This window comes from Asparagus officinalis, chromosome 10 (assembly GCF_001876935.1).
Source record: "Asparagus officinalis chromosome 10, Aspof.V1, whole genome shotgun sequence".
Classification (NCBI taxonomy): Eukaryota; Viridiplantae; Streptophyta; class Magnoliopsida; order Asparagales; family Asparagaceae; genus Asparagus; species Asparagus officinalis.
Genome location: NC_033803.1, coordinates 35,542,059 through 35,553,124, shown reverse-complemented (window position 1 = coordinate 35,553,124; position 11,066 = coordinate 35,542,059). Strand labels below are relative to the sequence as shown.

Genomic DNA, 11,066 nt, shown 5'->3' with positions numbered 1-11,066 from the left:
AAAAATTATGAAATTTTGTGATAATGTTCTAGACATGTAGAATAACATGTCAGAGAAAGAATTTCTGAAAATTATTTTCCCAGTTGAGAGAAATAAATATTTGAACTTGAACACAGATATACAGTTTCTGAAAATCTGCTGACATACACGATTTTGTAAAATCAATTGGGCACAGTAAATCAACTCTAAAAATAGTAAACTTTTGAGGGAAGTTTTTAAACATGTAGATGAACATGTCAAAGAAAGAATTTCTTGAATATCACTTTCCATTTATGAAAACTCATCTGTTTTGTAAAACATGCACGAACATGCACGAATGAAAAACATGATTTTGTAAATTCCATTAAACATAACAAATCAATTCCAAACTTGATGAAACTTTACGAAGTATTTATAAACATGAAAACAAACATGTTAGAAAAAGAATTTCTCAAATTGAATTTCCATTTGTGAAAACTCATGTATTTTGCAAGTATGTCCAAAACATGAAAACCTAAAACCATGCATGTATATATATAACTATATATATACATAGAAACCAAATACGTGTGTGTATATGATATTGAGCTTAAGGTACTTAACACACATAATATAAAATCTAAACTAGATTACCCAAGCTTGATCTTGATCTTCATTGTAGCTCAACTTGGTACACATGCGGATGAAGCTTGAACTTGATCTTTAACTTGAATTGTATGTTGCTTCACTCCACAATTCCCATATAAATCTAAACTAGATTACCCAAGCTTGATCTTGATCTTCATTGTAGCTCAACTTGGTACACATGCGGATGAAGCTTGAACTTGATCTTTAACTTGAATTGTATGTTGCTTCACTCCACAATTCCGCCAACCTCCATTTGATATGATCGTGAATGCTTGATTCCATCCATCCTCCAACTACGTTGTTTGTCTATAATAAATAGGAATGCACAAACACTAGACAAACAACATCAGTAGTAAATTGTTTGTAAATCATCATCAAAACAATTTACAAAAAAGGATATATGCATGAAAGGAAATGGATATATAAAATATAATTCACATGCATATAAACAAGGAAATGTATACTCACAATATTTCTCCCCCTTTGACAACATCAAAAAGGGGACAAAGGTATGAAGAGAGCGAAAGCTCCCCCTATCAATAAGCATGGGTGAGTACAAAGCAAATATAGGGAATAGAATATATATATATATATAGGGATTGCTCCCCCTATCAAAAAGCCATATAGGATATAAGCAATAAAAGATCATGGCATAACATGTGAGTAAGCATAAAAAATATGCTAACAATCACTCACATTCAAACAAGATAATGAGAACACATAAATATATCAAGATGAACATATTGTCTCATATCATAAAAGCCAATGTATAAAATAGATTTATGAAATCAAAAGAAGAGAAACATGAGAATCATGTAAAAAAGTTTTCAAATGAAAACAAATCAACCAATTGAAATCATAAATCAAAGTTTAAATCATGAAACCAAATCATCATTGATTTTTAAAAATCAAGAGAGGCAACTCTATCTAGCTCTTGAGTTAGTATTAACCCATATGAACATTTTAGCATCCGGTAAACATGATTTGGGAATAAACATCCAATAAATCCGGAGGGTTATATAAGTACAAACCTCTCATCAAAACAAAACAAATAATCATGAAAACAAAAGATTTTATCAATTATAAATTTATTTTCATAATCAAAATATTTTAAGACATAATTTTAAAACCAAGAAAGGAAAAAGTAAGAACACTAAAATTCTTGGTTTAAAGTTTAAATTTGTTTTGGTACCCAAGAACTCTTGGTACCAAAAGATTTAGGGACATGACCCCTATTATTTAAGCTCAAAGCCTTAGGGTTATGAACCCTCTTAGGCATATATGGTGCACTAACATGGTCAAAACAATATTCATTCAAATGACCCTTCCGATTGCAATTTGTGCAATGAAAGAGATCCATTTGTTTTTGTGGACCATTAGCTCGTGCACGGGAATCATTTGCAAATAAAGATTTTCTTTTAAAATTATTTTGCAAATGAGAAACATTCTTAAACAATGGTTTATTTGGAACATATTGCAATTTAGAAGCTTTTTGTATATCAAAACAAAATTTAGCAAGATGTCCAAACCTACCACAAACATCACATTTAAAAACATGTGGTCTATTGGAAGCATTTTTCAAATGAGATTTTCTTTTCAAATCAAAGCAATATTTGGCCAAATGACCAAAACGACCACAATAATCACACTTGAACACACTAGCATGCTTATGATGAACTTTGTGAGAATGAGCATGTGAATGTGTAAGTGTGCAAGATGAAGAAGCTACATGAGATGCACAAGAATGATTAATATTCTTATGTTTTTGTGCATCATAACAAAACTTAGCTAAATGACCTTGACGGCCGCAAATAGAACACTTATAAGTTTTGCTATACATGTATGCATAATGAGTGGATGATTTTGATTTAGTCTTGGCACACATGTCCATAGGCTTCTTATGGTTATTATTGCATATTTTCAAAGTTGAACCTAAAGATGAAATACTATTTTTCATAAGATTCAAATCTTCATTTTTAGGCACATATGCATTTTTAGAAGTAGAACATAAATAGTTATTTATAAAAGAAGCTGTATCATTCTTTATGTTCTCTACTTCTAACATGGCATCAATCTTAGCATGAGATAGGCTAGCAATAGATGAAATCAAATTTCTATTTTCCAAATTTAATAAGTCATTGCTTTCTTTAAGCATAGTATTTTCATTTTCAATGACATCAAATTTGGACACTAGCTTCTCATGATGGGATTTTAAGACATCATGCTTGCTTTTTAAATCAATAAAATCATTTTGCAATTTGTTATAGGCATGCAATAATTTTTCACTAGCACAAGCAAGTTCATCACTAGATAAATTATTATCGGGTTCGAACTCGCAAACCTCACTAGGGCTATCGCCTAGTGGCCGTGTGCATGTTGCTCCGTATGAACTTGAAGTTAGATCCTCCAAAGCTTGTTGGATCGCCTCCAAGTCCCCTTGATGTGCTTCAATAAATTTCCAAAGTTTGTAAGCACTATCAAAATGAACAAACTTGTTAGACATAGATGAATTAAAAGCATTTTGCAAATATTCTAACAAAATATTGTTCATTGTAAACATACGATGATCATTCTTATTCCACTTGGATTTCTCCAAAGTGGGCACAATATAAGCATCATCTATAATTTCCTATAAATCAAAGTGTTTAGATTGAACAAAAAGTTTAAATCTAACACACCATTGGGCATAGGGGAAATTATCTAATCTAGGAGCAATATTAAAAGCATTGAATTTTGGAGCAATACTAGAATCATAGCCTAAACAAGATGCATCATTCATATTCATAATTTGTAAAAATATGCAAGCAAGATGCAAATGCAATCAAAACAAGATTAGCACAACAAGATAACTTGGATCTTTAACTCAAGGCGATTAGACCTTAAATCAAAGAGCACCAAGCTCTGATACAAATTGTTAGACCCTAGAGGGGGGGGGTGATTAGGGTCTTATGCTAATCTAATCCGATTAAATGCCAATTAAAACTTATTAACAAGTTATCCTAGCAAGTATGAAAAACAAGCAATATGATCACGGAGTTCGGACCTTCCGTCCTACGTCTCCGCTCCCCACTCCCGGGGAGAAATCCACTAACACAATCCGGTTTGGAAGCCGGAACTTCTTCTACACACTCGGTTTTCTAGCTAACCGAAAACTCTACAACTCACACTCTTGCAATCACACTCTACACCCACTAAGTGTTGGACCTAGCCGTGTCTCCCTCAAGTGCTCGGTTACAACCTCTCCCTAGGCACGTCAACCGACGCCACTCCTCTTGGGACGATCCCCGACTCTCACCACACACTCCTCACTCGGTGTACAAGTGTATTACAAAGTGATTCTCACAATAAGCACAAATATAACAAATGACTGTTCTCAAAACAAGGTGAGAACTCAATTAAGCACAACTCTTAGTCACAAACCCACAACCCCAAATTATACTATGAATGTAAATACAATAAGCTCAAAAAGTTGTGTGTGAACAAAGAGATATAAATCAAAACTAAACTCAATGTAGTTCTAGCTTAATAACAATGATAATCAAATATATAAAAAAGCTAGAAATAGAGTTTAGAAAACTTCTCAATATATCAAGAGTTGGAGGGAGAATAGTTGAATGCCCAAACACCAATAGATGATCTCCTCAAGCTCTTGTAGAATTGAATCGCAAAACCGAAACACTCAAATGCTTAAAAGCTTCTTAAAACAAACTTAAACAAACACTAAACAAGTTTAAACCCTTGTTAAAATCTTTTAAACCATTCTCTTGTTTTAAAACTCTCTCATGGTTAGGTGGAGAGCTGAAGGCAATGGGGTATTTATACCCTCTCAAAACTTCGGCAAAACCCCAGCCAAAAAGACAAAAACAGCCCCAGTAAACAGCTCAGGAAATAGCCGTTGGAAAAGCAACGGATCAAAAACACGAAGAAAACTTTCTGGACTAACGTCGGTCGACCGGAAATTCTGTCGGTCGACCGATGGAGAGCAAAAACACAAAGAATGGCTCTGGACGATCGTCGGTCGACCGGTGCGGTCGACCGATGAAAACTTTCGGTCGACCGACGGAAATTTCGGTCGACCGATTAGAGCTCTCGGTCGACCGGACCGGTCGACCGACAGACTCTCTGTCGCCCAGTAACGAAAGACCAAATAATCGGTCGACCGGTGCGGTCGACCGAAAACTGACATATGAAAATCTTATTTTCTGATTTTAAAATGCTGTTTAAAAATATCAAATAAATTCCAAAAAATGTAAAACTTTAGGGAATGATTGTAGACATGATAATAAACATGCTACAACGACTGGTTTCGAAAAAGGACTTCCCAAATGAAAAATATCATCATTTTGCAAATATGTTCAAAAACATGAAAACCTGAAAATTGATATTTTGATATTTTGACTTAAACAACTTTTGAAACTTTGTGAAATGTTTTTATAGACTTAGTAAAACATGTATAAACTGATATTCAAGTCTACAAACTAAGAATACAATATTTTCACAAAATTGCATATTCTATGCAATGTTTTGAAAAACACAATGGTAAATATGAAACATGTGATTTCATATTTATAAACATGAAAACTCAAAACTATGTATGTATATATATAAAACTATATATATGCATAGAAACCAAAACTTGTGTATATATATAACTATATATATATATACGAAGAAACCAATAAAATGTGTGTGTATATTATATTGAGCTTAACGTATTAAACACACATAATATAAACCTATACTAAATTACCCAAGCTAGATCTTGATCTTCATTAAGCTCGACTTGGTACACATGCGGATGAAGCTTGAACTTGATCTTTAACTTGAATTGCAAGGCTTCACCGACATTCCACCAACCTCCTCTGGATATGATCGTTGAAGCTCTATTCCATCCATCATCCATCAACGTTGTTTGTCTATAATAAATAAGAAAACACAAATACTAGACAAACAACATTAGTGATAAATTGTTTGTTAAACATCATCAAAACAAGAAGGCCAACACTCAGTTGAATGGAATTCAAGCTCGTCGTCTCCTAAGTAAACTTGTAAATTCTTGTGATGGCGCCAGCAGCTCATCTAGGGTTTCTTGGGCAGATGAGGTCGAATTGGAGGTGATTTCTTCTAATTCTAATTTGATTCAAAATCCTTCTGATATTCCTTCTAGAGTTCTTGCCTCTGATAGAGTGAATTCTGAATCGATGCTTGATCTCGACACTGTTTCATTGATAAAAGATGTGAATAAGCTGTCTGAGGATAGATTGAATGATTTGTCTAATTCTATTAAGAAGATCAGAGTAGAAAATATTGATAAAATTCCTGTGAATTCTAATTTGGAGATAAAGGAGAATGATGTCCAGGATGAGGCTGTTAAGGTCCAAAATAATGTGGTTAATAATGAAAAGATAAACAAAACTTTTGCTAGCCTTTTTGCTGATAATAGGAAAGCAGGAAATGAATTATCTCTGAATTTCTTGCCATCTTCCAATTCAAATACAGTCTCATTTTCTGCTGAAGAATGGAAAGAAGGAGAAGGTTTATGGGAAAATGCTTTAATTGGACATGTCATAGGATTAAATGTCAAATTTAAATCAATGGAGTCCTATGTCAACAAATTATGGGGTAATATCTCTATACCAAAGGTCTCACTAATCAAGCAAGGATTATTCCTATTTGACTTTCAATCAGAAGCATCTATGAGAGAAATTCTTGAAGCTGGCCCCTGGTTTTTTGGGTCCAGACCTCTAATGTTGAAACCATGGAGTATTGATGCCGATATTGACAAGATGAAAGACATTTATTATCCTATGTGGTTGCAATTTCCAAATTTAAGGTTAAACTTATGGAGCTCAATAGGAATCAGTAAAGTTGCTAGCCTAATTGGTAAGCCTATTGCAACTGACAAGCTCACGGCAAATAGAGAGAGATTGAGCTATGCAAGAGTTTTATTAGAGGTCAAGTTGCCATTGAAAGATCCATTGCCTGATCAGTTAAACATTCAAGGGCCTGATGGAATAAGCTACACACAATCAGTCATATATGAATATAAACCAAAGTGGTGTTCTTTGTGTAGTAAGATTGGTCATGTTACAGAACAATGTAGAAGAATTAAGACTAAAAATATGTGGGTTCCTGTTATTAGACAGGCTGAAAATGTTGCTCATGTTCTTAGCAAGGAACCTGCTATTATTCCTGGGCTAGATAGGGATTCTGTTGTTCAGCAAATTTCTGAAGCAAATATCAATACTGAGCAAATTGTTGGAAAAAACAAAGAGACACTGTCTGCTGGAAAACATGCACAGACAGAAAAACATGCACAAGCTGAAAGTAGATTTGTGGGGAAAGGGAGCTTAATTTTTCCAGCAAATGATCCACATCTCTTCTCCACTCCGATTGTCAATGCTTCTGGATTTTCTAGCATCAACAGAACTAATCTAGCAAGGAGATCTACTATAGGCATTGCTGAATTTTCAGGTATTCAATTATCTCACCTCTCTCCTTTAGATAACCCCTCATGTGTTGATAGGGGTGGTAATTCTATCTAAATGCATCTTGCTATTTGGAACATAAGAGGATTTAATAAATCCTCCAAGCACAAGATAGTAAAGCAGTTCATACAAGATTATAATATTTCATTAATAGGCCTTCTGGAAACTAAACTTCATGAAAATAAGTTGCAAAGGATAGCTATGCAAATTACCAAAGACTGGAAATGGACTTCTAATGTGCATGAAGCCAGGAATGGAAGAATTTGGATTCTATGGGATACTGATATTCTTAATGTTCAAGTATTAAGCTCAACTGATCAATACATTACCTGCACCATTGATTCCAGAAATGGGAAGTTCTCTAGCTTGTGTACTATTGTTTATACTCAAAATCAAATGGCCAACAGAAAGACCCTTTGGAGAGATCTTCTGGCTCTTAAAAACAGTGTCAATGGTCCCTGGATCATTGGAGGGGATTTCAATGCAATTACAAGCTATGATGAAAAGATTGGAGGTATACCAGTTTCTGATACTGATATAGAGGATTTTCAAAACTTCATCAGTACAAGTCATCTACTTCATCTAAAATCAATTGGATGCTACTTCACATGGAATAATAAACAGGATGCTGATAATAGAATCTGGTCTAGATTAGACAGATGCTTGGTTAATGAGGATTGGATTCATCAATATACAACCAGTCAAGTGGAGTTTCTGCTGCCTAGTTGTTCTGATCATTCTCCTGCCTTGTTAACAATTGAAGATGATGTTATAAATGGTAAACGGCCATTCAAATTTTTCAACATGTGGGTAAAACATCCTGAGTTCATCCCTACAGTCAAAAAAGTCTGGGAGCAAAACATTGAAGGTTACAAAATGTACAGTTTCCACACAAAACTCAAGAAGTTAAAGCTTGCTCTCAAAGAATTGAATAAGAAGCATTTTATGAATATAAGTGAACAAGTGCATAGAGAAAAAGATGGATTGGCTGATACTCAAAGGCTGTTAAATGGTGACCCCTTCAGCTCAGATTTGATTAAAAGAGAAAAGGAGTATATCAAAAAATATGACAGATTACTGGAATGTGAATCTTCCTTCTATAAGAAAAAAGCTAATATCAGTTGGAGTTTAGAAGGAGATAAAGGTTCTAAATTCTTCCACTCTATCATGAAAAAGAAAAGACATCATAATAGAATTCTGACACTCTATAATGAAAGAGGAGATAGAATCACTGATAATGAGAGTATTATCTCTGAAATTGTTGGATATTACAACAAATTGCTGGGAACCTCAGTCCCTACATCTGATCCTGATCCGATGGTGTTTGCTAATGGACCTCTCCTCTCACATGATCAGAGACAAGCTCTTAGTACCCCAATTACAAGAGATGAGATAAAAAAAGCTATCTACTCTATGTCAAATGATAAAAGTCCTGGCCCAGATGGTTACAGTGCTCTGTTCTTCAAAGCCTCTTGGAGTATTATCAGTGAGGAACTTTTCTCAGCAGTTGAAGAATTTTTTATCTCAGGGAAACTTCTTGGTACAATTAATACCACCTCCATCACCTTAATTCCAAAGATTCTCAATCCACAATATGCATCTGACTTCAGACCTATATCTTGTTGCAATTGTGTGTACAAAATTATTACTAAAGTCATTGCAACTAGAATTCAAGGGGTAATGGGATATCTGATAAGTGATGCTCAAAGTGCATTCGTAAAGGGTAGACTTATATCAAGTAATATCCTCTTAGCTCATGAGATTGTTAAACACTATAGTAGAAAACATTCTTCCCCTCGAGCTATTTTGAACATTGATTTGAGGAAGGCATTTGACACAATCTCCTGGGAATTCATCAGAAAAATGCTGATAGGATTGAAATTTCCTGAAAATATGATTTCTTGGATCATGGAATGCATTTCAACACCCAAATTTTCCATCTCAATTAATGGTGTTCTTCATGGCTACTTTCAAGGGGCTAGAGGACTGAGGAAAGGGGACCCCTTATCTCCATATCTGTTTGTAATTGGAATGGAATACTTGTCTCGGAAACTCAGCATTCTCAAGGAGGACAAAGCTTATAAATTTCATCCCAAATGTTCGAGGTTGAACATAACTCATCTAGTGTTTGCAGATGATCTCCTCATGTTTGGCAAAGCTGATATGGGTACAATTTCAAGATTAAAGGACTGCCTAACGGAATTTAGTCAGTTATCTGGCCTAGAACCAAATCCAACTAAATGCTCCATATTTCTGAGTGGGATTGATAAAAGCCTGAAAAATCAAATCTGTAACTCCCTTAACTTCTCGGAGGGGATTCTACCAGTGCGCTATTTAGGTATGCCTCTTATCTCTAAAAGACTCTCTTGCCTAGATTGCTCTCCTCTTATTAACAGGATTTCTGAACAATTTCAAAACTGGCTCAAAAGGAAACAACTATCATATGCTGGCAGATTACAGTTGATAAAATCAGTCATTATGGGAATTCAGATCTATTGGACTAGTAACTATATTCTTCCCATCAAAGTTCTTGAAAAAATTGATAGTATGTGTTCTGACTTCTTATGGGGTCACAAAATTCACCTAGTGTCCTGGGAATCTGTATGCCAAGGGATTGATCATGGTGGCCTGGGGTTATTTTCTGCAAAATTTTGGAATTATGCCATGGTAGCAAAGCTCCTTTGGATGATACATCTTAAAAAAGATATTCTCTGGATTAAATGGATTCACGGTCACTATCTGAGACAAAATAACATCTGGCAAGTCCAATCTAAGAAGTGCGATTCATGGTTGTGGAGGCAATTGCTGAGAGTGAGAAATTTGCTGATTGATAAGCTCGAAAGTGTTAATAACTTGCAAAATGTCATCAGAGAAAGTTGTATTAATAGCAAGCTCAGTGTATCAGTGATGTGCATGAATCTTTTTCAACAATCTGACCTGACAATATGGTCAGGAATTGTGTGGAGAGGATGGCATATACCTAAACATTCCTTTATCCTCTGGTTGGCAGCTCAATCAAGACTCTTAACACAAGAGAGACTATGTAGAATGAGGATCTTGAGATCTAATTTGTGTGTTTTATGCTCTAGGGAAGGCCAAACGGAAACTTGTCATCATCTGTTTTTTGATTGCCTTTATTCTGCAAGGGTATGGAATAAGGTAATGGATTGGTTATGTTTCAACTGGAAATCATGTGGGTGGAACCAAATCATTAATTGGTACAGCAGGAGCTTGAGGGGGAAAAATTACAAAAAAAAGTTGAAGAGAATGGCATTATCCGTATCAGTGTACATGATATGGCAAGAGAGAAATTTGAGAATCTTCCAACAGAAATCAAGAAGCTCTGATTATCTGTTTAGTATGATAAAGATGCATGTGTATACAAGAATTTTAAATGACAACATACCACACTACATGAAAGAATATGTAGAAAAATTTTAAAGTTTGAAGACTGGATTCTATAACCAGTCTTGAGTGAACAATCTCTTGATGTACTTATTATTTCTACATTTGGTAAATAAATAAAATTTTTCATTGACAAAAAAAAGTGGTTTGACGTGGTGAGATGATGAGAAGAAAATGGTGATTATACCCGCTAGTGAGCAAAAAGTATGGAGCGACTATGTTACCGTAATATTACACTTTATACTTATTAATTTGAATTATTAGTTTGTTGCATATTTCTAAAATTATTTATGAATGTTCTTATATTGTAGGCTAATCCAAATACAAAGGCTACAAGAATCGTTTGATTGAAAATTGTGATGATATTATGGTGTTATGTGCAAAAAATAGAGCCAATGGTGAAGGTGCAGAAACCTTTGAAGAGGTTGCTAACGTAATGCAACATAAGGAATCTGAGGCGTAGTCTGAAACAAACAAAGGTGGAGGCTCTTCAAGGAAACATCTTCCTGGAGCATCAACTAGTGGTGAGACAAGTTCCAAGAAACAAAAGAAAGGGGATAAAATGGT

General features: G+C 34.7%; 1 protein-coding gene across 1 annotated transcript; it reads left to right on the top strand.

Annotated features, from left to right (window-relative positions):
* LOC109826634 lies at positions 5,808-10,441 on the top strand. Its single transcript, XM_020393656.1, has 4 exons — positions 5,808-7,080; positions 7,249-10,096; positions 10,184-10,253; positions 10,319-10,441. The coding sequence occupies exons 1-4, from the start codon at positions 5,808-5,810 to the stop codon at positions 10,439-10,441; spliced, it is 4,314 nt and encodes a 1,437-aa protein (XP_020249245.1).

Bases quoted from the DNA above. Each gene is read 5' to 3' on its own strand.
- LOC109826634 (XM_020393656.1), top strand. From the start codon at position 5,808: ATGCTTGATCTCGACACTGTTTCATTGATAAAAGATGTGAATAAGCTG. The intron at 10,097-10,183 runs GTTGGCAGCTCA...TTTATGCTCTAG, and splicing joins AAACATTCCTTTATCCTCTG to GGAAGGCCAAACGGAAACTT. The intron at 10,254-10,318 runs GTAATGGATTGG...TAATTGGTACAG, and splicing joins CTGCAAGGGTATGGAATAAG to CAGGAGCTTGAGGGGGAAAA.